This window comes from Pristis pectinata, chromosome 14 (assembly GCF_009764475.1).
Source record: "Pristis pectinata isolate sPriPec2 chromosome 14, sPriPec2.1.pri, whole genome shotgun sequence".
NCBI classification, from domain to species: Eukaryota; Metazoa; Chordata; class Chondrichthyes; order Rhinopristiformes; family Pristidae; genus Pristis; species Pristis pectinata.
In genome coordinates, this window is record NC_067418.1 from 36643941 (window position 1) to 36671843 (window position 27903).

The 27903-nt window shown below is 38.7% G+C and overlaps 2 protein-coding genes across 8 annotated transcripts; both read right to left on the reverse strand.

Moving 5' to 3' along the window:
• Positions 1 to 851: 851 nt before the first annotated feature.
• Positions 852 to 17698, reverse strand: tmem138 (transmembrane protein 138). 6 transcript variants are annotated; one of them, XM_052029162.1, is made up of 6 exons: positions 17497 to 17696; positions 16605 to 16669; positions 14376 to 14578; positions 10307 to 10478; positions 7707 to 7782; positions 866 to 2085 (listed from the first exon to the last, which is right to left on the reverse strand). In XM_052029162.1, the coding sequence occupies exons 3-6, from the start codon at positions 14501 to 14503 to the stop codon at positions 1973 to 1975; spliced, it is 489 nt and encodes a 162-aa protein (XP_051885122.1). In that variant the 5' UTR covers positions 14504 to 14578; positions 16605 to 16669; positions 17497 to 17696; the 3' UTR covers positions 866 to 1972. The 6 variants fall into 6 exon arrangements, with proteins under 6 accessions (XP_051885125.1, XP_051885122.1, XP_051885124.1 ...); XM_052029164.1 differs by having other exon boundaries at positions 17630 to 17689; XM_052029165.1 differs by lacking the exon at positions 16605 to 16669 and having other exon boundaries at positions 852 to 2085; positions 17630 to 17698.
• Positions 17699 to 17771: 73 nt separating this feature from the next.
• armc7 (armadillo repeat containing 7) lies at positions 17772 to 27534 on the reverse strand. Of its 2 annotated transcripts, none has more exons than XM_052029160.1 (4): positions 27468 to 27534; positions 24913 to 25035; positions 20859 to 21002; positions 17772 to 19716 (listed from the first exon to the last, which is right to left on the reverse strand). In XM_052029160.1, the coding sequence occupies exons 2-4, from the start codon at positions 25013 to 25015 to the stop codon at positions 19379 to 19381; spliced, it is 585 nt and encodes a 194-aa protein (XP_051885120.1). In that variant the 5' UTR covers positions 25016 to 25035; positions 27468 to 27534; the 3' UTR covers positions 17772 to 19378. The 2 variants fall into 2 exon arrangements, with proteins under 2 accessions (XP_051885120.1, XP_051885119.1); XM_052029159.1 differs by having other exon boundaries at positions 18540 to 19716; positions 27487 to 27511.
• Positions 27535 to 27903: the final 369 nt, after the last annotated feature.

Here is a 27903-nt window from a genome sequence, read left to right on the forward strand (position 1 = left end):
CTTTTATAAACATTTAGCCTTAATTTTTTTTTGCACTTTATGCTCCCAAGTACTCTATTGGAAGCTGACTCAATTGTACACTGAAAGAATACCATTTCATTGGTGCTTTTTAGTGAAGTTCCTTCTTGATGCAATCAACTATTATCTCAACTGGTGTGCTCTATAAGCTTATAAAAGCTGGCTATTAAAGGTAATTTTGAGAAATCAGTTTTGTCAAAGAATTATACAAGAATTTGTCAAAGAATGCCTAAAGAATTATAATATCCTATTGTAATGAGTTCCATGAGTGTTTGGGGTTCACATACCTTCCATGTTTACAGCATGTTTAGAAAATATACAAAAAAGCATTTTGTTTTTTCAACCAACTACATTGTTCCATGAGCAATTTTAAAAGCAAAGCTCAAATCTTTATGCAAATTCAATTAGTTAATTTGGAATTGTTTTCAGATCCTTCATCTTTTTGTTGAAACTTGTGTTGTTAATATTTTAATCTCAAAGTTATTTCATTGTTTGATATTTCACTCTTTCCAAATATGGTACAAGTTGGCAACTATGAATTCCAGTGTACAGCGCTGCCACTAATAGGGCAAGACACTTTGGTTAAGTACATATTCAAAGAGTAGGATGCACTCTGAAGTTTGTTTCAAGAACAGAACGTGTTTAAAAACACCAAATTGTAATAACTAATTTTGCCAATGAAATGAGATGTATTGTTTTCATCTAATAGAATAACCTCTCATTTGCTGAGATGGATAAACAAAAAGGTGAACACCGCAGCAATTATAAACCAGCAGATTAACTATAAGAAAATTAGTGTAAAACAAATCAAGTAAACCTCTTGAAAAAAATTCCTTTACATATTTAATACAAAACAATCATAGTACAGAAATATTTGAGAAAATACTCTATTATAAAAGTTGTCATACTAATCTGGTTCACAAAATAAACAAATATTTTAATACAAGAACATTAATCAATATATCTATAATGATGAAAGTAGCAGGTCTTAAATGTTCTGACATAACACATTTTTCAAATGAAATTGCAGAGTTGAAATTGTACATCAAAGCAAACCTAAGTACTGCACACCATTTTGACTCAAATATATAAAGAATAAAAATATTTTAAAAATTAGGCTCTAAGTGGATACATACAACAACATTAAAATATAGAGTGAAAAATTTAAAACAATTGCAGATCAATCTGCTAGTTCCTGTCTCTCAAGTAGTGTATTAAGATCATCGGTACCTCTTTTGTAGGGTTAATGGTGGGAACTAGCTCAGGGGCACAGCTCATCATGCCTTTTCTGAATCAATAATCTGGAGATGTACAAAACCTTTTCCCAGTTTGCATCCCTCCTGTAGAGCAACATAGCTTGCAAAATTCTAACAACTTCCCTAGCCCATCCAGCTCCCTGAAAATAGCACAATACTTCAGCACAACATATACTGGGAACATAATTCTATGGTGTTATTCAACCTTTTTTAAAAAAAAGAGGGGCAGTTGGAGTGACTACAAAAATATTGCTATTTTCAGGCAGTACCACACAAATGCTGAGAAGCAAAAGCATGGACTTTTAAATCAAAACAAATTTGCACTTTGAAGAATTAGCAATGCCACAGAACTGTTCCACAGCAGAAGTATATGCCTTCAGTAAGGAAGGTAATAATATGGGAGAAAACTAGCAAAAAATCTTTCTTATCAATGAGAGTTAAACAAAATTCATAATGATTTTACAGAGAAAAACTAATTATGGCAACTGCATGATTTAGCAGTGAAATGCTCAGAGAATAACCACCTTACTGCTCAAGGTCAAAATAATTATATTTGTGTACAAGTCTTGAAACAATATTACATTTTCTATAAATACAGGTAGGAAACTCAAAGTTATTATGCTCTATTTTATTCAAATTTGCACATTTAAATCTCCATTTTAAATATAGAGTATTGCACCATGCATTGCTCTGCCATCTTATTTTCGGACACGGAAAAATTCATTTCGGAGCCATTCTGAGTCTTCATATAATCGAGGGTCTCCAAGGCAAAGCGTGGTTCTTTTGTAGCAGTAATAGTATAAAATAGCAGCTGGGAATGGAATAAAATTAAACATAGTTTCAGGTTAGTGCATCACAGTTGAAATTTTCTATATTAACAAGCACAAGACATCAGTGTTTTTTCTGATGGCTATGAAAAAGAGTCCAGAGTCCTTGACAAGTTAATTGACGAAAGTTAAGTTTGGCCTCCAGATTTGGTCTCTACAGTGCAAAATTAAGCAAGGAAGAGTGTTGAGACCAAATTATTCTTCGTGATTGTTGTTACAGATTGCGGGTACAAATGTCAAGAAGTGCAAGATCAGATTTATGTTCAGCTAATATATCCCTTATAATCAAACAGCTTGAAAAATCCAACTGAAACTAAAAACTACTGTGATGAGGTACAGGAATATGTATGCTGCACTTGCATTTGTACCTCACCAGGGGTCCGAATCATGAGCGGGGAAAGGAATAAATAAATGGAGGAACTCTAGCAAAGGAATAAAGTATGATACCAGAAACTAATGTAGAACAGCATAGCACAGGAACAGGCCCTTTGGCGCACTTAAACATTATCATCATATCTGCTTCCAGCACCTTTCCTGGCAGGCCATTCCAGGCAGATTTTCTGTCTCAAAAGAAAACTTGTCATATAAATCTCCTTTAAATTTTCCCCCTAACAGGTGAAAGTTATGCCCTCTGGTATTTGACATTTCCAACCTGGGAAAAAAAAAGACTATCTACTCCATCTATGCTTCTCATAATTTTACATACCTTGATCAGGTCACCCCTCAGCCTCAAATTCTCCAGAGAAAACAATCCAAATGTGTCCAACCTCCCCTTACAGCTAACATGTTGTTATTGGCACCATCTTGTTATTTGTATCTGGGGGGCTGGGGGAGGGAGAGGAAGGGGGTTCTTGAAACAGATAACAGATCATCCAACCAGGGAAGGGGGCCATACTGTACTGGGGAATGAGCTGGCCAGGTGAGCAAAGTTTCAGTGTGGGGGCACTTTGGGAATGGTGATTATAATTCCACGTTTTAAGATAGCTATGGATAAGATTGGTCCTTGGGTGAAAGTACTAAATTGGGGGGGGGGGGGGGGGGGGGGGGGAAGGCTAATGACAACAGTATTAGGCAGGAACTGGGGAAAGTAGATTTTAAGCAGCTGTTTAGGAGTAAATCCGTATCTGACATGTCATCTTTTAAAGGCCAGCTGGTTAGAGTTGAGAACCAGCATGTTCCTGCGAGGATGGAAGATGATGATGGCTAGGTTCGGGAACCTTTGATGACAAATTTTGTAAATTTAGTCAAAAAGTAAAAGGAAGCATATATAAGGTTCTGGAAGTTGAAATCAGACAAGGTGCTTGCAGAATACAAAGGAATCAACAAAGAACTTAAACAAGGAATTAGGAGGGCTAAAAGGGGACATGAAATATTTTTGGCAAGTAGGATTAAGAAGAATTCCAAGATACTTTATATGTATATTAGGATCAAGAGGGTAGCCAGGGAAATGGTAGGTCCACTCAAGGACAAAGGAGAATTTATGCATGGAGCCAGAGGAAGTGGCTGAAGTCCTTAATGAGTACTTTGCATCAGTTTTCACCAAGAAGGACATGGAGATGGTGAGATCAGGAGGGGTATGTTGATATTCAAGGGCATGTCATTATTAGGAAGGAGGAAGTGTTGGGTGACTTGAAAAACATTAAGCTGGATAAATTCCCAGAGAATGATGGGATCTATCCCAGGATACCAAGGGAGACAAGGAGATTACCGGGGCCTTGACATAGATCTCTGTACCTGTTTTAACCATGGGCGAAGTGCCAGAAGACTGGACAATTACCAAAGTTGCTCCTTTGGTTAAGAAGGCCAACAGGGACAATCCAGGAAATTGTTGATTGGTGAGCCCTACATCAATGGTAGGGAAATTATTGGAGATGATTCTTAAGGACTAGATTTACTTGCATTTGGGAAGAGCATGGACTTATTAAAGATAATCAGCATGGCTTTGGGCAGGGGAGTTCCTGCCTTACAAATTTTTGAGGAAATGACAAAGATGATTTATGAGGGTAGGGCAGTTAATGTTGTCTATAAGGACTTCATTAAATCACTTGACAAGTTCCCCCATGGTAGGCTGGTCCAGAAGATTAAATCACATGGGATCCACACTAAGTTGGTAAGTTGGGTACAAAATTGGCTTGGTCATGGAAGACAGAGGATATTGGTGTAAGGGTTCTTTTCTGACTGGAGATCTGTGACCAGTGGTGTTATACAAGTATCAGTGCTGGGACCTCCATTGTTTGTCAATGATTTAGATGAAAATATAGGTGGTCTGATTGGTAAGTTTGCAGAAAATAAAAAAAAATTGGCAGATTTGTGAATAGTGAGGAAGGTTGTCAAAGGATACAGCAGGATATAAAATTTGGTTGGTGAAATGGCAGATGGAGTTTAATCTGGACAAGTGAGAGGTGTTGCATTTTGGGAGGTCACATGCAAGAGGAAAGTATACAGTAAACGGCAGAACCCCTAGGAGCTTTGACATATAGACTGATCTTGGGGTGCAAGTCCATAGCTCACTGACAGTAGCAACAAGTGGATAGGGTGGTAATAAATGTGTACAGCATGCTTGACTTCATTGGTCAGGGCACTAAGTATAAAAACTGGCAAGTCATGTTGCAGCTGTATAAAACTTTGGTAAAGCCAATATTTAGAGTAATCTGTGCAATTCTTATGATATTACAGGAAGGCTTTGGAAAGGGTGTAGAGGTGGTTAACCAAGATGTTGCCTGGGTTGGAATGGACTAGCTATCAGGAGAGGTTGGACAAACTTGGATTGTTTTCGCTGGAGCGTGGGAGGCTGAGAGGTGACCTGATAGAAGTTTATAAGATTATGAGAGGCTTAGATAGGGTCGATAGTCAGAGTCTTTTTCCAGGCAGGGTGGAAATGTCAAATACAAGAAGGCATAGGTTTAAGGTGAGGGGGGAAAGTTTAAGGAGATGTAGGAGACAAGAACTTTTAAAGTTTTTATTTATGTTTTTTTTAAAAAGCACAGAGTGGTAGGTGCCTGGAATATGCTGCCAGGGGATAAGCAGATACGATAGCAAAGTTTAAGAGGCATTTACACAGACACAAACAGGAAGGGAATGGAAAGATATGGACCAAATGGAATTAGTTAGATTGCCATCATGGGCGACACGGACATGTTGGGCTGAAGGGCCTGTTCCTGTGATGTGCTGTTCTATCTTCTATGTTTAATTTCAAACCACTGATAATCCTCTTAAGTCATGACAAAGTACTGCCCAGTTGAAGACAGGGGATTGGAGATGGAAAAATGAAAGATTAAAATGTCTGAAGTCATACAGGAGGACTGAGGCCTGGGAAAATGTTTTATTTTCAACTGGACCTTTAATGAAACTCAGAAAGATGATAAAAAGCAATTAAACTTTAATTCATTTGCACAAACAAATTATACATCATATATGATCCATTCCTAAAGCAATTTAACCAGAAAGTATATTACCGGCAGATGAAAAAGAGTTCAAAATTGTGCAAAATGAAATTTAAAAGATTAAGAGAGAACAATTTCCTTCATTCCCTCAATTTCATTGCTCTTTGCAATTCATCACCTCACTCAATTACCCATTTTTTGTTTGTGAGTTCATAACTCTCTGCCAGCCTCTGTAACTAAGTCTAGCCCTGTCAGCATTAGATGTCCATTCATGCAACCTTTCCATTGATGGACTATGGGATAAATTAAGCTGGGGTAAATTAAACCTGTCATGTTTTTCCTTTCTTGACCAAGGAGCAGAAGACCCAAAGTGGCATCCTTATAACCATCCCAGCTGAGATTAATTAATAACAAAGCAGAAATTAACATTCATGAAAATCAAAATAACTGCAGATGTTAGAAATCTGAAATAAAACAGAAATTGCTGGAAAAGCTCAGCATATCAGGCAGCATCAGTGGAAAGAGAAGCAGTTAACATTCTGGTTGAAGTTTCTTCATCAGAACTAGTTTTGATCCTTTCCTTTTCCCCCTGAAGCTCGTTTTTTTATCAACTGAAATGTTAACTGTTTTTTCTTCCACAGATGCTGCCTGACCGGCTGAGTTTTTTCAGCATTTTCAGTTTTTATTTCAGAAATTAAAGTTAGAAGCTTTGATCTTTATAGCTCAATACACATTAGATATTAGAAGATGATTTTAATTCCATTAACATTCAAAAAGCAATCCTTAATTATTTCAAGTATTTATAAAGGGTTTCCTCATATTGAGGAATGTTGTTTAATAGAGTTAAACAGCATGGAAAAATGCCCTTCAGCCCAACTCATCTTTGCCAACCAAGGTACCTTCCTGAGCTGGTCCTGTTTGCCTAAAATTGGCCCATATCCCTCTAAACATTTCCTGTTCATGTACCTGTACATATGTCTTTTAAATTCTAGTAGTTACTAGAAGGAATGAAAGGTAGGAACTTTGGTAAGTTATTTTCTCTTCCCAGCTTTGACACACCTTTGCCAAATAAGATCAGCAATGTTTGAGGCAAATCTTTCTTTCCCCCCTGCCAGTGTGCCACATTGTTTGCTCCAGCATGACCTCCAGAGCAGCCCTCACTGGGAACCTGCCACATTGGGATAGCAAAAGAACAAGGAATGGACCAAATGGTAGAGTCTCACAATTTTGTACAGGTGGAAAATTAAATGATTGAATAACTCAAATGTGCACACTCACAGATCCAAACATGTGGATCTGATTCCTGGTTCAAAAAGATTGATAACATACCAGGAGTACAAGATACCAGAGAAGAGGTTGTGAGTGTGACACTCTGACATATTCTGTAAAACTGTCTAGATTCTAATAGGTTTAATGTTTTTTTCAAAATTCAAAAATACAGACTCAATGCAGATAAATTGCATATGGCAAGAAGCATGTTTAAACTGTTCATTGCTCAATAAAGTGGTAAGACTTTTAGAAGGGTCATTCTATCACTCCAAAGTCCTGCCCAGTTGAGACAACTTTGGAAAACAATATTAGCCTTATTTTCTTTATTCACTTGCAAAGCAAAGTTCCCTGATTTAGAGTAACAACTGACTCTCTAATCATTGCATAATAGCATTTTGTAGACAACATTAAGAGTGATGCTTTCAGATATTTTCTTTCTTCCAATACAAATCATGTGGTTTCAATCTTGTGACTCCTCCACTTCCTGAGAGCATGAAGTCAAAAAGCTCCAACATGGCATATGGTGAGGATTAATCCTGTATTTCACTCATGTACACACCTCAATGAATTTACACTGTCCATATTATAGTCCTATTTATCTCCAACTATAATCGGTTTATATTGCATCTCTCCAGTGTAACAAGGTAGAGTTGTGAATCTCATCTCAGTGATCTCAGAAATAAATCCTAGTCAATTCCATAGGAAGTTTTTAGGCAGCTGTGCTCTTGATCTCATCTACTAACCAATATTCCCATAAAAGTAACTGTGTGTGTGGACATTGGGTGAGAAAGGCTAAAATTCGACAATTATACCCCTGGGTGCTAGTAGTGTTTTAATATATGAACAGTGGCAAAGAATCCTACCTCAGGAAAAGTTAATACCTGTATGAAATAAAACATTTAAAAAATAGGTAACCTTGACAACATTGCAAAGGTTGCTAACAGCTCTCTTACCAAACCGTTGGAAGACAAAAAATGCCTGAAGCCAATTTGTCCACACAAACTTGTAACGGTTCCGCCATCGCAGATTCTGTTGGAAATAAAAATTAATGTAGGCACTTAACGTCAATAAGATTAAGTAGCTCAAGGAAATAATTATAGTAACATGCACAACCAGTTTCAGCAACGTACAAACAGATTTAGAAGTGCCTTTAACAATACGACACCTGTGCATCACCTAATAAGATTATCTGTCTAAGACAGCCAAATCCCTTTGACCTTCTTTCCCATCCCAGACATAATTGAGAATATGAACACTGCCAACATTTGTGGTTCTCGAACTGAGTCCGAATACAATGTTCAGGCTTTCTTCCTGCATTACTTTTGAAGTTTAAAGGAAATGAAGTCTACTATGAACTAAAATCTGCAGCTCATACATGCCAACTTTGAAACAGGAACACCAGAATCAATTTATCATTCTATTATGATCCTGGAGATTTAAAGTTACCAACCACATACTCCCATCTTTCCCAAAAGGTCTTTCAAGTCAGATCAACAACAAAACACATTGAAATTCATTGTCCAATTTACAAATAGATTAATAAACAAAAAATTGCTATATGCAGCAAGTTACTAAATTATCAAACACATGATCCATGATCCTAATGGATGAGCAATAATCTGTACTCTCTTATCTCTAAAAGATGCACCTGTCCTTGATTTTTATGCTCTATTTTCCACTCCTAGCCTTTCTCACTGTCTTTTTCCCAGTCTTTATCTCTCATATTTCCACAATCTGGCATTCTATTTTTTTTTGTAAACATTCCCCCTTATCCATTCCTTATGGATAAGATTCAAAAGCAATTTTCAAGAGTTGGATAAAGAAGTGGGTTAAATTGTCTGGTTTTGGAAAAAAATGACAGGAAATTAGATGTAATAAATTGGTTTTTGAAAGAGTGGTGCAGACTTGATAGGTCAAGAACCAGTAGATTAAATCATCTCCTGTATTCAACCATTCGATAATTCTGTGATTCAACAGCTTTATCCTGAGCTTTGTTTCTTTAACTGCAACCACTTTCAGTTATAATATGAAGTCATTGCACCTTCATTATTCTGCCCAAAGCAACGTCAAGAGATCCCAAAACTCTAAACCAATCTCAACCATGGGACAAATTATCTCTATTTACTGTGTGCATTATCTTGACCTATTTTACTGAAACCAATGCACAACAACTAGATTTCTCTTAATTTTCCTTTCTTGTTCTTCTCTAGCATCCTACACAGTTATTCTCTTCCCTACATTTCCCTAAATAAAGGTGTGTTACATTTCCATTCACTCTTTACAATGACTTCATTCTTCCTCCTTTAATTTTAAAATAATTTAAAATTAAACCATACTAACAATTAATCACTGCTGGGCGATTTGCCACATCCTGTGACATACTCTTTTCAACTTAGTTGATGTCCTAGACTAAGGACTTTCAAGTTATCAAATTTTCTCAATAAATTAAATAAATATGGTTTCCCTGATAGCTCAGGAAATTTAATTAATAACTGAAACATGCAGAGCCAGAATGTCCTTGATTAAAATCTGCATACTGTTAGCTGATCACAGCAGTGGACCATTAGCAGCATTGCCAATGGTTGGGAAGTGAATCAACGCTTCTGCTCAAGACTGCCATCTAGCAATCAGTGCTTGAGTGCAGTTGAGACAATGTTGAGTTTGGTGGTAATTTCCTACAATTGCCAGTCCATGTTCATTACTTAAAATCCCATATGAACAAAAGGATAATCAGAAAGTATCCAAGAAACTGTAACTAAGCAAGAAGTTGGCACATTTAGAATTGAGTGGTTAGAAAATTGACTGAAAATATATCCTTGCCACAATACTTTCAAATCTGAGGTATGCTTTGTATGGAACAGGTAAACAGAAGCATGCATACATGGGGAAAGGACAAAATAATAATCTTAAAATACAAGTAGAAAAAGACCAAAATATGTGCACGGAATTGATAATAGAGAAACAGGCTACTTGTCCTAACCACTGTACACTAGCTTTTAGCCAGCACATGCTATAACTTGCAGACTGGAATGCAGACTAGGAGGGAATTTTGTTTTTTCCTTAAACCACAGCCAGGAATTTTATCTTTTCTTTACTATTCTAAAGATTCTGACTCTTACATCTACTTGCATAAGGGATTAGGAGACTCCCTTTGGGTTGTATTCCTGCATTTCCTGACCAGACATCCACACAAGCATACATGCATTCTAGGAGTTGATGAATCTTTTTCTCGTCAAGGGCACTGAGGGCAAATAAAGCATCACAATGGTTGAGATCAACCGACTAATCACACACCCATATTTTTTCTTTAGATGTTGGCTTACAAGTTTACTTCCAAAGCTTTCCGATTTGAATTAAAGACTTTCTCTTCTCCTATCCTTTCTAATTACCAACTATTTCATATTCAGCTAGAAATTACAGACTCTTTCCTCGATATAAAATCTAAAAAATGATTACATTCACATAACTCTCATCACTTCTCATATCAAAAAGTGTACCAACTTAATACACACCAAAAAATGGAACATGTCCAATTCCTGCATAGATTACACACCTGAATCCAAACATGAAAGCTGACACTCAGTAAAAAGTAAATCCCAGAGACAATAATGGTTCCTGTAAACCTGTGAATCAACAATTTGACCAACCCTGCTTGAAAGACAAATGTGTTGAAGAACATAAGGAAGATGATGATGATATTGAAGAGGATTCCAATGTCTTGTATACTGAAAAGAGGAAGAACACTGTTAGATTTTCAATAGTTCTGCAACAATTGCACAGAAACAATTAAAAGAAAATAGCAAATTAAATAAAAACAGACCTGCATTTTTATAGCACCTCTCATAAATGTGCTTCACAGCTGATGACATTTTGTTGAATATAGTCATCATTGTAATACAAAAGGATATGCTAGTCAATAAATTCTTACAAAGAGCTAAATTACCCAGATTATCTCTTCACAGTGATGTTAATTAAGGGATAAATATTCTCTAGTGATGAGAGTTAGATCAACTTGCAAGAAGCTAAAGGGTTCCAACTTCATAATTGCAATTTATGTGGCCTTTCGCTATGTGGAAGAAGAGGAGAGCAAAAAAAATTGTTTTAAGTTGGTACAATCTTATTTCTCCTCAGTTTTTCACAACATAGTGGTTTGACTCTGCCTATATTGTTTAAATTTTCTAGGATTATAGGATTGACAGACCTTCAAATCTATCAGTTGCTGGCTGTCACAATGCAGCTTTGCACTTTTAAACAGAAAAACATAGCTGAAGAGCTATGGCCCAAAGGAGAGGGCACTACCAGGCAAGAATATGGATGTGAACAAAAAAAAAGAAATTCTACATGTATTGTTCATTTCTATTTATGCAAAATGTTTTATCACAGACTTGGGAAAGAAACCACAAACTTCATTTATGGTTTGAAATTCAATTGTGGGGGCACTATTTCCACAGATTTGGAACATTAATCCAGAGATGCAAATTCAAACCCTGTTTGGCAAGTAATTAAATAGATACAGTTTCCCTGATAGCTCAGCAAGTTTATTTAATTAATAACTGAAACATGCAGAGCCAGAATGTTCTTGATTAAAATGTGCATACTGTTAGCTGATTACAGCAGTGGACCATCAGCAGCATTGCCAATGGTTGAGGAGGAGAAAATGAACCAATGCTTCTACTTATGACTGCCATTTAGCAATCAGTACTTGAGTGCAGTAGAGATGAGATTAAGTTTGGTTGGATTTATTTAAAAAAAAGTCTGAATAGAACATAAAACAGTACAGCACAGAACAGGCCCTTCAGCCCACAATGTTGTGCCAACATAGCTATTTCCTCCTACCTACAGAGTGCCCATATCCCTCTATTTTCCTCTCATTCATGTGCCCATCCAAGCCCCTCTTAAAAGCCCCCAATGAATTTGCCTCCACTACCCTATCAGGCAACGCAGTCCAGGCATCCATCAGTCTCTCAGTAAAAAAACATTCCCCTTATGTCTGTTCTGAACCTACCCCCCCCCCCCCCCCACCCACCTTAAATGCATGCCCTTTGGTATTGGATCGCTCAATAATGGGGAAAAGATATTGCTTGTCCACCCTATCTATGCCCCTCATAATTTTATACACTTCCAACAGATCACCCCTCAGCCTCCGTGGCTCCAGAGAAAAGAGCCCAAGTTTGTCCAGCCTCTCCTGATAGCACATGCCCTCTAATCCAGGCAGCATCCTAGTAAACCTCCTCTGGACCCTCTCTGAAGCCTCGACATCCTTTCTATAGTGAGGTGACCAGAATTGCATGCAATACTTTAAATGCGGCCTAACCAGAGTTCTCTTGAGATGCATCATAACTTCCTGACTCCTATACTCAATACCCAATTAATAAATGGAAGCATTCCATAAGCCTTCTTAACCACCTTGTCTACCTGTGTAGCCACTTTTAATGAGTCATGGACTTGCACCCCAAGGTCTCTCTGCTCTTCAACAGTTAAGGGTCTTGCCCTTAAGAGTGTACTGCCTCTTGACATTAGTCCTACCAAGGTGCAACACCTCACATTTATCTGGGTTAAACTCCATCTGCCATTTCTCTGCCCACAACTGCAGCTGATCTATATCACGCTGTATCCATCACCAGTCTTCTACAACTCCATTCGCAACTATTCACTATTCCACCAATCTTGGTATCGTCTGCAAACTTACTAACCCATCCATCAACATACTCATCCAGGTCATTTATGTACATCACAAACAGCAGAGGTCCCAGCACAGATCCCTGCGGAACACCACTACTCACAGGCCTCCAGCCCAAATAAGGCCTTTCAACCACTACCCTCTGTCTTCTACCGGCAAGCCAGTTCTGGATCCACACAGCCAATTCTCCACTGACCCCATGCATCCAATCTTTCTTGATTAACCGATTATGTGGGACCTTGTCAAATGCCTTATTGAAGTCCATATAGATGACATCCACAGCTCTACCTTCATCAATCCCTCTCGTCACCCTGTCAAAAAACTCAACCAGGTTAGTAAGATACGACTTGCCCCACACAAAGCCATGCTGGGTTTCCCTAATCAAGCCATTGGATTCCAGATGCTCGTATATCCTATCTCTAAGAATTTTCTCCAGCAATTTCCCTGCAACTGACGCGAGACTCACCAATCTACAGTTCCCCGGATTATCCCTGGTTCCTTTCTTAAATAGAGGAACATTAGCCACTCACCGGTCATCTGGGACCTCACCCGTGGTCAAAGAGGACACAAAGATAGTGGTCAAGGCCCCAGCAATGTCCTCTCTCACCTCCCACAGTATCCTAGGATATAACATCGGGTCCCAGGGACTTATCCACCTTAAGACTGTTTCGGAGACCTAACACTACCTCCTCCTTGACCCCTAAATGCCCTATCATGTTTCTGCCCTCAGTTCCAATTTCTGCATCCTGCATGTCCCTTTCCAGGGTAAAAACTGAAGAGAAATACTTATTCAGAACCTCACCCACATCCTCTGCATTCAAACATAGATTCCCTTCTTTATCCTTAAGTGGTTCTACCCTTTCCTTCATTATCCTCTTATTCCTGACGTAGGTATAGAATGCCTTTGGATTCTCCTTAATCCTACTTGCAAAGGACTTTTCATGGCCCCTCCTGGCTTTCCTAATTCCTTTCTCCAATTCATTTCTAGCTTCTCTACAGTCCTCGCGTGCTCTGTCTGATCCTAACTTCCAAAGCTCTACAGACTTGTCCTTTTTAATGCTGCTAATAATAGCATGAAAAGTCATAAACCCCCCCCCGCTGGTTCACTATATGTCCTTCAGAAAAGGGAACCTGCCATCCTCACCATGTCTGGCCTATATGCAACTGCAGACCAACCAATGTGGTTGATTCTTAGAAATTCAGAGAAATTAGGAATGTAAAATAAATCTTTAAATTTAAAAAAAAAAATTTTTAAATTTTATTTTATTTACAGTGTGGTAACAGGCCCTTCCGGCCCAACGAGTCCGCGCCCCCCATTTTAAACCCCCAAATTAACCTACCCGTACGTCTTTAGAATGTGGGAGGAAACCGGAGCACCCGGAGGAAACCCACGCAGACACGGGAGAACGCACAAACTCCTTACAGACAGCGACGGGAATCAAACCCCGATCGCTGGCGCTGTAATAGCGTTGCGCTAACCGCTACGCCACCGTGCCACCAAATGTCGGCATTGCCAGGAAAGTCTACATCCCATGAACAAATGTTTTAAAAAAGACTAAGACTGATTGCAGTTCCAAGTATTTCTGCTTAACCTCTCAATGGTACAACATTGTGCACAGTAAGTCATATTATCATTCACAAGGAGAAAGATCATTAGCAAAGATCATGGTGAGGCAAAACGTTTAGGTGACAGCAAGCTTATATCTTAAATTATAAGAGCAGGCAGATGAGTGAACAGAGGTGTTGAGGAGTTTCACAGTTCTAAGATTCTGGAATTGCAGAAAGTACAATAGGTGATGCAATGAGTGTCAAATTCAGCACACTGAATGTGAAGAGCAAGAATGGAATATAATAAAATCAAAATTCCTCTCCCTTCCAGCCTTCTGATATCCATAAATGATCCCATTCATATTTTCGTGTTAATATACCTAACAATACTCACATGAATATTATTAGAGGAACGACTGGTTCTGTTAATAAAAGTTCGGAGAAGGAATTGGCGAACAGATCGAAGATCATTATAATGAATTGTACTGACAGCACAAGGCTGTAGTTTGATACTTGGAGCATTGCCCAGGGAAGTCAGTGTCAACAGTACAGAGAATCAGGGCCACTGTAGTGCAAAGTCATGGTCTTTGCGATAAACTGAAACACAAAGATGCATTTCAATTACAGAATTAAAAAAATGTACACATTACAACATTTTTATCATTATAAAAGATTCCCCCACCCACCACCACCAGTGCAAGATCACTGATATGAGTCACTGAGATTGGATATTGTGCTTACATCATAACATCCAAAATGGTACTCTAGTAGAGCTTAGCTAACTTTACACAGAACAGGGAAGGCTAGTTTGTGTACAGCTCCACGCTGTGTATTGTGCTGCTGTTCTCTATTGAACCAATGGGGGAGATAAAGGGAATATACAACTGAGTTCAAGACTGAACTGCAAAATCAACCAAAAGGGTAGTTCTGTCATTAATCTCAAGAAACCACCAATTTTGTTCACTAGTTGTGTAGTATAATTTTGAAATTGCCACTATTAATTATTAGCCACTGCAACTGGATCCTGGCAGAGCTACAAAATAAAAACAATAAGATGCTGGAGGAACTCAGCAGATGGTCAACGTTTCGGGTCGGGACCCTTCTTCAGGACATTCCACGGACGCTGCCTGACTCACTAAGTTCCTCCAGCATCTTGTTTCTTCATCTGATTCCAGCATCTGCAATCCTTTGTTTCTCCAGAGCTACAGAGTGCAGGGGTGCAGCACAGCTCCAGTAATTTGACTTCAATCCTGACCTCAGGTGTTCTTTGTATGGAAACTGCACATTTTTCTTGAGATTGCATGGGTTTCCTTCAGGTATTCCATTTTCCTCTCATCTGCCAAAGTCATGCTGGTAGTTATTTGGTACTGTAAATTGCCCCTGGTGTAGGTGAGTGGCAGGGGAATTGGGGGGGGGGGGGGGGGCGGATGAGAGAATAAATTAATGAGGGAATGGGATTGATGGAGATGCCCTCAATGGCTTCCTTCTATATCATAAGAAAATCTGAGAAAAATCTAAAGTAGATGCTGATTTCTTTAAGAATTGTGTAAACTGGATATCATGACAGCTTTAGAGAATGTAGAGACCTTCTAGACTGGTTCCAAGGATGAGATAGATTAGAGAACCTGGGGTTAAAAAAAAAGAGAAGAAAGAGCAAGAGTAGACCATATGGCCCCTCAAGACTCCTCCACCACTGAACAAGATCATGCCTGATCTGATCTTGACTTCAGATCCACTCTCCTGCCTGTTCCCCATAACCCGATTCATCAATATACCAAGAAACTGACCATCACTGACTTGATTCAACTTCCACAGGCCTCTGGGACTCAGAATTAAGAGATGCATGACCCTCTGAGAGGACAAATTCCTCCTCATTACCATCTTAAATGGGTTACCACTCCTTCTGAAATCATGCCTCCAAGTTCTACAATCCCTCACGAAAGACAAAAACATGCTCTCAAGTATCTCCCTTGTCAAGCCCCTCAGAATCTTATGTTTCAATAAGATCACCTCTCAATTATTCTAAACTCCAAAGAGTACAAGTCCAGTCTTTGTCCATAAGATGGCTCCTTCATCTCAGGATCCAACCTAGTGAATATACTCCTAACTGCTTCCAATGTAAGTATATCATTCCTTAAATAAGGAGGCCAAAAACATATGCAGTTTTCCAGGTGTGGTTTTGCTAGCACCCTGTATAGTTCTGGCAAGATTTATCTGGTTTTACACCCTATATCCTTTGCAATAAAGGCCAATGATCCATTTGCCGTCCTAATTACTTACTGTACCTGCGTCCTAATTTTGTTTGATATGAGGTCACCTGATACCTCTGAATCACCACATCCTTTTTTGACCCCCTTCCCAGTTAAACAGTATTCTGCTTTTCTATTTTTCCTGTCAACTTTCTCCACATTATCTGCCAATTTTTTGCCTACTCACTAAATCCCTATCTATATCCCTCTGCAGACTCTATCCTCCTCACTTGCTTTCCCATCTGTTTTTGTATAATCAGCAATTTTGACTACAATACACTCAATCCCTTCATCTCAGTCAATAATGTAGACTGTAAATAGTTGATGCCCTAACACTGATCATTGCAGCACCATAGTAGTTACATTTTGCCAACCTGAAATTCACCCATTTGTTCCAACTTTCTGTTTTCCGTTAGCGAATCCTCTATTAAAAACTTTCCTGTGGGTAGAACAATTAGAATTTAACACTTCCAAAACATCTCGAGCTTTCATATTTCAATTTCTCCATTTTCACCTGGAGCACTAAGTGCAGAGAAAATTCAAGCCTCACTTCCAAATTACAGGGCTTTAGCACAGCAACCCCTATGCCCATCCACGTTGTGAGTTTCCTTCCAAAAAACTTCAGCTCCCTTCTATTCCACACTTTCTTCCCAGTCTTTCTCCCAAAAATTCAATACGTTCACAACGATTTAATATTTCAGAGTTCACAGCATCTTCAGTTTTTTTTTGTTTTGATTTCCCGTACAATACCCATCAGACACAGACGAACATTACAATAACTAATTATGAATTTCCAGAAATCTGGGAGCTTTAGTTGATTCAACATTAAAAGAAATGTCCAAGACAGAACAGCAATTACATTTCGTACAATGAACCGCTTTGTTTGAAATCAGTCACACAAAAAGCATAGAATTTTCGCTGCAGGCAACGCAGACAGGAGGCTGCGTCCAACGATAAAAAATTCTAGTTTGTGAGGAAAGGGAATAGAAAAACCTGACTCATTTAATTTGATATGGAGCAAAATTAAATTAATAGTCACAGGTTTGAACTAGCGGTGGATGCCTTTAGGATCAGAAAATTCTTTAGATGTTATCATCCCCACAACTGTGGCAAAACGCTGAAATAATGTAACTATTAAATGCAGGGTATATGTTGTTTCCTGAACGGATAAATTACGGTGGGTCGAACGTCCCTTGTGAACATAAACTATCAGGAGAGATCCCGGATTCCCGAGCCCCCCCCGCCCCGCAACGAAAGGCTTCTTACTTGCCAGTCTGTTTCTTATCGATTTCCAGATTGCACCTCCGATCACCATTAAATGTATTTCCCCAACTTCAACTGGGACTTTATCATGGCCTGGGATAAAAACCAGGGTTATATTTTTGCAAAAACTGCTCACCGTGTCAGCAGGCCCTGCTGCCCACACTCCCAACCACGGCAGCCTTCATGGAAACCGCGACGCGACACCAGGGCGCATGCGCACAGCCCGGCTTCGGCGGCATCTCATGAGCCCCTCAACAGCGACACCAACCGGAGTAGAAGGGCACCGCTGGCTCGGCTCCAACAACTCGGACGGTCACATTTTGCTCACCATCATCATCATCACCACCATGTGATGGATGGGGATCGAAAATAAACTGTGGTCAATCAATAAAAGACAATGGAGTATTCTTATTGTGATAAAGGACTTTGAAACACCTTTCAAACCCTCTGCTGCAGTCAAAGGACAGCGGTGTCCATATCACTTTCTGCTAAAACAGCAGCCCCCAGCGGTTTAGAAGCGGAAGGAGCTCCAAACCCATCACCATCCCACTGGACTCAGAAATATTCAGCACCCTCGAAGCTTTGGTGCTACTGGACTGGCAGATTTTGTTTTAGACTGTCGGTTATTACTCCTATAAATATACAAATTCATTTTAAAAAATATTTGTTACACAGTAATAAATCAGAGAACCGGTGAGTTTAAAGGGAGCACAGGAAACAAAACCTGGTGAGTTCAAAGGAAATGTGGAGACAGGGCATTAGTGTGTTTAAAGGGAGCATGGGAATGGGGCCTAAGTGAACCAGATGCCGAACCATCAGGCTTTCCAAACAATGGGATAGCAACTGTAAACCCTGCCACCGAGGAAGACCAAAGGCAGCTGCATAATGCCATCATTAGTTACATATAAAAAACATACAACTTTGCAAATCTTACTATTTTTATCTGGTACTGTCCTTGACATATTTGACTGATCATTTGCAGTTCAAACTTGTGACAAGATTGTAACACCAACTTCAACATACCACAATAGGAACTATTTGTTTTATTCATCTTTAGCACAACTTGTACTCGCCTAGTACTACTGATATGTCAGTATCCCATAGTGAGTTACTTATGGAGTATAACAGTTTGAATATAACAAATGGAGAAGCATCTGAGCCAAAAACAGCAAGGTCATGAATGACCAATTAAACCTTTTTTTTGTGTACATTCTTTGTTGAGACAGTGATTGAATAAGACACTGGGAGAAATGTTTAATTATCTGAACAGGATCAAGTTTTAATATCTCAGCTGAAAGATGACACCTCCAGCAATATCGCATTCACTGTCAGCTTAAATATGCCAACTCATGCAACAGGTTCTTCAGCAACATCATCATCACGTGGAGGATGGGGATTGAAAATAAATTGCAACCCACAATAAAAGATAATGGAGCATTCTTATTGTAATACAGGACTTTGAATCACCTTTCAAACTCTTTTCAGAGATCCCAAATCAGGCAGACAATGATGTACTTCTGAAGTACTGTCACTGTTAAAAATGTAGAAAATGTGACAGCCAATTTATAAACAACAAACTTCTGCAAATCACAATATAATAATTTTTAGTAAAAGATGACTAAGGAATAAATATTGGCCAGGGCACCGGAGAAAACGCTCCTGCCCTTCTTCAAAGTAATGTTATGGAATCTTTGCAAAAGGAACAAGACTCTCAATTTAAATTTTAACAGTATGGCACCCATAATGGGACATTATACCGTAAACTATTGAGATACTGAACAATTCAGATGGAACACGGAATCCATGTGCAATTTTTGTGATGACATTGCTTCACACTGTGACGAGTCCATATGCTCCTTCCCAGAAGCATCAGAATTTTCTGAGCCTATTCTTTTGGAAGTGGTATTCCTAAAGCCGTGTGATTTTGCAGATTTCTGGCCTTTTCTACTTCTTCTGAGGAGCAGATGTCTTCTAGAAACAGGGTTGCTAAATTACTTAGACGTTTGTTTTTGCTCAGAGAAAATCGTAGCATACACTGAATAACCGGCATTGCTGTTATTTCTTCTCGGGACAAAGGAGTCACCAAGTACATTAAAGTGGTAATTGCAGATAGCACAGTGTCCTCATTAGAGCTGGATAAGCAGTCCAGCACTCCCTGAACTCCATTGTTCTGTAAAATATATTCCTTGTTCTGTTTGTCAAGGCACAAGTTACAGAGACCACCTGCAGGAAATCAAAATATTGTCAAAGCTTGGGTCCAAGAAAAGAAGTCCACAAAAATGGGATAATTTATGAGAATTATGGGTGTGAATAAAACGAATGTCAACCCACATTAAACATGAATTTTACTGTTAATGTTACACAGTTCCCTTCTCATTAAAATATTGGGACATAACAAATTAAAAAATATCGTCAATTTAACATTGCTCCAGAAGTGTAGAGACATTAATATAACTTCATTAACACAAATTCCTGACTCCATTAGAAAAATCTTTAGATTTATCATTATGAATTGTCTTTGAGAAACTGTGGTCATCATATTCCAAGGGGTGCAAACTGAAAATCAGTCGCTTTATATGTAAGTCAGTTACAGGTTGGTAGCCAAGTGGTGACAGTACATTGATCAGGAAAGTTACAAGCCCTATACTGTCTATAAAATTCTTTCAATTACCATCTTCTTTCATATAACAGGAAAAGTCTTACACTTCGATCACCAGTCTGTCAATTGACTCAATCGCCTCCTGAAACATCAAACAGACAAACAACATGCCTCCTGCAGATTGAAATGATGCTTTTCATGATTTGGGACTCAGGGCTGCAGTAATATTTTGGGTCATCTACCTTTTGAGGAGCATGTGTCTATATTGTCCATGGCTCACACAGATTCTATTAAGGGCTGTCTGCCATCTTTGAGGGATGTCAAAGTCAAGTACCTTTCAGTGGGGTCAGGGATGAGGTGTTTGTCCGCTGGGTTGTATGCATCCCACTTCAATAATAGTACGTAATTTACAATTGATCTCTGGATCTAATAAAACACTTTTATTTGGGGAGCTCTTGAGCAGTTAATATTAAAGGACAGGTCAGAGTATCTGTTAAATATCACAACCATGTTCTAGAACTCAGAATACCTACCCATAAGCTACATCACAGAACATCACATAAATTGGTAGATATATAAAAAAGAGATTTATGGTGAGGTACATTTTCTAATGTATAAACATCTGTCATAGTTCTTAAAAAAAAGTGTGAATAGAAGTATTTTCTGCTCTAACGAGAAGCCTGGAATGAACCACATTTGGAGATTCCAGATTACCCAACTCTAGAAGCAAGCAGTGAGGTTAATAAACAAACACTTTTTTCTTTACCTATTCCAAATTCTACAAATCTTTCATTTTCTTCTGTGAGCATGTCTAGGAAAAGGTCAATGACTTGCAGCTGTCGAAGATACTGATAGTTACTGGGATCATAAGCAAAATTAGCCAGGTTTGCCAGAACTTGCTCCTTTGACTCTGAGAAGTTAGAGTAAAACAAAGTTAGTGTTCATACACATTGGATATACAGGACCATGACTCAACTTGTCAATATGTTCATCAGTCCCAGTGAGTATCATATTTAACAGAATGTAAAAAATAACCTCAATAATGCTCTCTCAGTAAAATCTCCTTTGTAAAGCTCTGCTATATGTCCCACTCTACTTGGACCATAATCTTGTCAGCTGGCATGGTTCAATGTTCCAGTGACTCTCATAGTTACGTTGTTTGGAGTCTTGTACACATGGAAAAGCAACCCTTTGCAAAGGGGTCTGAGTTGAAGTTCCAGAAGAGTGCAGTTCAAATTTCTCAAGATCCAGAAGTAAAACAGACATATTCAAGAACCTGCCAATTCTCTGGAATTTTGAAGGTGGATGAGGTGCTGCAGCAGATTGGAGACTACCTTGGTACAGGGTCCAAGGCTTCATCCCACCAAACATATGAGGTTGTCACTTGGGCAAGATCATGCATGTAGACCTCAGCCACAGCAGCAACATCCTCCACTAACTGTGGCAGTGGCAGTTGCGTGATAATAGAGTCAATAGTGGTGATCTCCAGGAGTCTTGGTCACATGTCTGCATGCAGGTAGAAGTCAAGTTGATATCAATGGCACTCTCTGAACAGCAAACAGCACACTTATGTTATGGGAAGAGCTGAAGATGATATGTGCCAGTGTATAATAGTTTTAAAAATACTGAGCAGTCTAAAATTATGATGGCAGCTATGTGCAGACATAATTAAGAGCACAACTATGAATATTGGTTTTCATGGCATCTGCATCATCTCCTAAATATCAAGGAATTAGCAGCCTTCTGGAAAAGACTCTTAATAAAAGGGGTGGATTCAGTTGAGGAGAAGGTTAAATACATGTGAAACAAAATCAGGATTTGGCCTTTCCATCCCTTGCATCTGTTCCGCAATTCAATTACATCATGGCTGATTTTTTGTTTAAACCACAGCATCATTTTCCTGCACCAACCACAAATCCCTTGATTCTTTAATATCTAAAAAAGTTATAGATTTAAAGGAACAGGTAAGACCATAAGCAAAATTTTTGTAATGATAAGCTGCATAACATAGGAAAAGACAATGCATGAAAACAAAGAAAATGGTGAAAAGCTAAAGTTAAATTATTGCATCTGCATACAGAGTATATGTAACAAGGTGGGTGAATTAGTGACACAAATAGAGACAAATGGATTTGATTAAATAAATGTAATACAGTCATGGTTTTCCATTGGTAAGGGAAGGGAGAATTAAATTTTCCAAGTTACATGCATTTTAATAATAAACAAATTAAAAAGGCTGGCATATTGGTGGCAGGTGGTAGCCCAAACAATAAAGGATGGCAGCAGTGAGAAATAACTTTGGCCCAGAAGAACAGAAAGTAAAATTAATGTGGGCGGGGATAAGCAATAACAAGAGATAAAAACAGGGGAATTGTTTACAGGACTCCTAACAGCAGTACGGTTGGAGGTAGAATTAAACAAGAAGATATAATTTCTAGCAAGTTAATATAATCATGGGAGACTTTAATATTCAAATAGACTGCAGAAATCAAATTGACAAAAATACATTGGAGGACATTTTCAAAGAATGGATTTGGGACAGTTGGTAATTTCATAGTAAGGGATCCCTTAGGGAAAAGTTATCACAATATCGGAGAATTTCACAATTAATAGAAGAATAACGTAATTCAGTCAGAAACTAGAGTCTTGAATTTAAATGAAGCCAGTTACATAGAGCTGTGGAGTGTCTTGGGGAAGGTAGATATGGGAAATGAGATTAAATAGTTTGGAAGTAGAGAAACAATGGCAAAATTACTTGGAGTATTGTTTTTAGTTTTGGTTATCACACTACAGGAAGGATGTAACTTCGCTGGAGAAAGTGCAAAAGATATTCACCAGCAAATTGTCTGGATTGAAGAACTTTAGTTTTAGAGAGGACTTTAGAGTTAACTTTAGAGAGACTGGATTTGTTTTTCCCTGGAGTGAAGGAGGCAGGGTGACCTGATAGACATATATAAAATTATTAGAGGCATAGATAGGGTAGATAGTCAGAACCCTTTTCTTATTGGTATGGATATCAAAAATAAGAGGGCATAGTTTTAAGGTGAGAGGTAGAAGATTTAAAGGGGACCCAGCGGGTAAGTTTTTTTTAGACAGCAAGTGGTTGATATCTGGAATGCACTGCCAGGGGTGGTGATAGAATCAGAAACAACTACTGTGTTTAAGAGGTATTTAGACAGTCACTTAAGTAAGTAAGGTATAGAAGGATACGGTCCTAGTGAGGACAAACAGGATTAGTGTAGATGGGCAGAAAGGTCAGCATGGATGTGTTGGGTGAAGGGGCCATTTCTATGCTACACACTCCATGACTTTATGACTCCAATGGCAATTTAAAGAGATATTTCAAAATTCTCAACGAATGTATCCTCATTGAAAAATAAAACTCCATAAGAAAAATGATTCAATAGCAATCAACAAAGGTGGTTTAGAAAAACAGTAAGATCGGAAGAGCTTTGGGAAGCAACAAAGGATAACCAAAAATGATAGAAAGAAAAGAAAGAGAAAATTAGCACGAAATAAAAATGATCATAAGAACTTTTGCAAATATGTAGGAGCAAAACTAAAAGTACTTTAGAGGAAAAGTCAGGAGAAATTATCATAGGCAATAATAAAATATTGAGGCATTAAACAAATACATGTCTTCTCTATAGAAGCCAATAAATGAAGAAGAAATGGCAGGGAACAAAGAGTCTACTGACAGTAACTCAAAATAATGAATCACCGAAAATACAAGAAAAATTAAGGGAAATGAAAGCCGACAAATACCCTGAGGCTGATAGTCTGCATTCCAGGATTCTGAGAGGTGGGTGCATTTTCCAAAATTCCCTGATTCTGAAACTTTCCCTATTGATCAGAAGTAGGTAACTGCAATATTGCTATTCAAGAAAAGAATGAGAGAAAAAATATGGAACTAGAGACCAGTTAGCCTCACATAATAATAGATTCATATTTCTTTCAAAACAATAAGTACATGATAAAGAACACAAAATCGTATGTCAATACAGTTTTATAAAAGAGAAATTGTGACAAATTTTAAAGATTTTTGGAAATGTAATTAGCGGGGCCTGGTTGATGAAATAAACTTGTAACTAGTTGGTTAATCATAGCTGGATAATCTAAAAGCATTTAGAAAGGTGATGACTGTTCAAGGATATGGCTGGGGTAACATATTAGTTAAGGGACAGAAGTGGACAGGAAAATAAGGGTTCCCAAGGCTGGAGTAAAATATTGCTTTAAGGACAGAGAATGATATAAACAGGCTGGTCTATTGTTCCTCGTGAAGTACCACAGGGGCCAGTATTCAGCCCTCAGCAATTGACAATTTGTATTAATGACTTAGTTGAAAATACAGAAGTGTAACATATCCAAATTTGCTGATAATTCCAAACTAGCTGGGAAAGTGCGCTGTGAGGAGGACACAAGAGTCTGCAAAGGGACATGGAGAGTGAGAGGGCAAGAAGGTGGCAGGTAAAGCATAACATGGGAGTATTTAGGCATAGAAGAAATGTCTTTAGAGGGTTGTAAATCTTTGAATTCTCTCCTCAGAGGGTTGTAGATGCCCAGTTATTGAGTATATTCATGGCTGAGATTGAAAGATTTTTGGAACCAGGAAGGAATATGCACGAGATACAGGATCAGTCATGATACTGAATGGAAAAGCAGGTATGAGGTGTTCCATAGCCTACTTCTGCTTCTATAACCTTTATTCTTTTCCCTGTGAATGTCCTATTTTGAACATTTCTTATTTAGAATCATTCAGTTCCTGTCTTAAATTATTACTGATAATCATGGATCACCATCCTACACTTTGTATATCTTACCTTGACTGTCAGTATCTTGAAATTCAGTAACAAGGGCTTGGAGGTAATCAAACCGATCTTGCCCCTGGGATTTACTTTGTACATACCGACTAGAGGTGGCCATTTCAATTGGACTCCATTCAGCTGCATTGAAAAGAAAAAAACTTATCACAAACTTGGTTGGATTGCAGTATGAAAATCTTTGTGTAAATAAACCCAAATGTATAAAATTCTTAGAGTGTTGAATTCTTTGATGTTTCCCCTGGCTGGAATGTCCAGAACCTGGTTGGTCATTTATGACAGAGGTGAGAAGAAGATGGTGAATCTTCACAATTCTCTCCCAAGAGGACTGTGGAGGCTCAGTTGCTCAGTATATTCAAAGCAGAGATTTTTGGATATTAAGGGAATCTACCAATACAGATTCGGGCAGGAAAGTTGTGCTGAAGTAAAAGATCAGTTATGATCTTACTGAGCGGCACAATGGACACAAGGTGACCAAATAGCCTACTTATGCTCCTATTCACATTCTTATGTTCCCTAGGTTTTAGCTAGGTAACAATGCTGGGGTTATAAAGGTTAAAAGTTTCTACAATCTTATAACAGAGTAGAACCAGGGTGAAAGGCTATTCAGAATGACATATTGGGGTACATGGCATCTTAAAAAAAATTGGGCATAGCGTAACCAGTTTTATGAATAGGGCTTGTTTTAACTCCTTCCACCTGAACAATTTACAGTGTGGGAGATCCTTTCAGTGCACAGGATTTTGCTGCAAGAGACTGAACCGGCCCTGACCACAAATCCCTGAAAGTACTCATTTACTTTTGCAAACAAAAGGTTTATTTTCCCTCATACTCTATTGGCAATGATCTTAAAGCTAGTGGGAGCGAATACTCAGGTTGAATCAAGCCTGGGTTCCTGTTATTATGCAACACAAAAGCAGAACTTGATTTTTGTAGATCATTTGTTTGTTGGTGAAGATACCAAACAGATTATTTATCCCCATTTGGTATCTCCACCAAACAGAGATTAGTCACCATAGCTACAACAGGCCAGTAAATTTGAATGGCCTACCCCTGTTCCTATGTTTTATAGGATTTTTTTTAGCCCAGGAGAAAGGCCATTCACTCCATCAAGCCTGCTATGGTTTTTATTAGAGCCATCCAGTCATTCCCATTCCTCGGTTCTTTCCCTGTAATCCTACAATTTTTGTTTCCTTCAAATATTTAAACACTTGCTCTTTGAAAGCCACTATTAGACCTGCCTCCAGCACACTTTCAAGCAATGCATCCTTAATTCTAATCACTCATTGCACAAAATTATGTTCCTTTACATGTCCCTTTGGGCTTTTCGACCAATCATCCTAAATTCTTGCCTCTGGACCTTGACCCTGATTCTGCCACAATGTCTCGTTCTTCATGTTGTCTAGAACATACATAATTTTCATTTCTGACAAATGGGGCAATGAGCCTAACTCTTATTTCTGTGTGCTGTGTACTGTCCAACTTGGTCCAACTGCAGCCACTTTATGGTAAGAATTCTGCTTAGATATGCGGTCCATTATGTTACTACAGCTTCCAATTCCACCCTTGAGTTTCCCCCTGGTCACCTCCAATACCTTCTCCTACCATCATAATACAATTCATTGTTATTTACTATCCCATGATGAGTTCTTGGCCAAGAACTGTTCTGTCAGTGGCTGAAGTGAATGACTTTTCATGCATGGAACTTCAATCCTAACTTCAATCCTGTAGCCCATTCTCACCTGATTTATGGATTATAGTTTAATTTGACCCTGCACATTGGAAAAGTCACATCAAAAGGTAAAAAAGATCTGGCTGAGAGTTTCAGAAGTCCATAAACTGAGGCAGGGCACAGTTGGGAAATGATACTGAAGTGGAAACAGGCTGTTCTTGGCAAAGATACAGATATATGATCATTTTTTTTTAATATCAAATGTAACAAACCAAGGTTGTGAACAACTTGGTTCAGTTTCAGAAACTAAGGAGCAGGAAAGGAGTCACTGACAAGGGAACAGAATTTATTGCGAGGTTTCAATCCGAGGAAAATTCTGTTCACCTGGACTGGAAAACAATGTGCCAAATTAGACGCAGTCAGAAAATTAGTGGTGAAATAATGCTGCTCTACGCAGTTCCTTGATCTTTCAAGTCACAATAAACTATACTTTTTAATATTTATAATTATCAATCAGCTTCAAACAATGCAAATTTAGTTCTCCGTGCTGAGGGCACAGACATTCAAAACAGCTGCGTATTGCCTGGGAGGGAACTATTGACTAATATTTATGTAGGTAAATGTGGTTTGAGTATACATTTGTTTTCTATTTACACTTCAGTACATCTCGCTATTGTGTGCGTAAGTTCAGTCCAGCTGCAGACAGCAGAAAGGAGTTTTCACTTCGCGTGTTGGAGCATAAATAGGCACTAGATCCTCTCCTGCTTCAGACAGCAGTAAACACCTAAGACGAGACCAATGTAGAAGCAGCCTCGGTGCAACAAAGCAGAGGTATCACGAGAGATCTGACACAGAGCAGAAGCCGAACCGTCGCTGAACTTACCCCAACACTGACCACTCACCGAATGGACGCGCCTCCAACACCAGACTCGCTGCACGTCCTCTCGCTTCTGCGCATGCCCACAGCGCTCCGGCGGCTCCATGGTTGCACTTCCAACGCAGCGACATCTATTGACGGGGAGGACATTCTCTTTGTTCCCTCCACAACTTTGATCAGAAAATACAGTAAACTCTCAGCGGGACAGACAGTATCTGCGGAGAGATAAATAGAGTTAACTCATGTTGTTCTCATGTTCTGACGAAGGGGGGGGGGGGTTATCCGATGGCAAACGTTCACTCCGTTTCTCTATTGTGTTGGTTGCTCTGTTTCTTTTTGCACTGATGCTGCTTGGCCTGTTGAAGGTTTCCAGCATTTAATGGTTTAATTTCAGATTTTCAACAGTTTTTTTTTATTTTTATTAACTTTTATCTGTATTCTA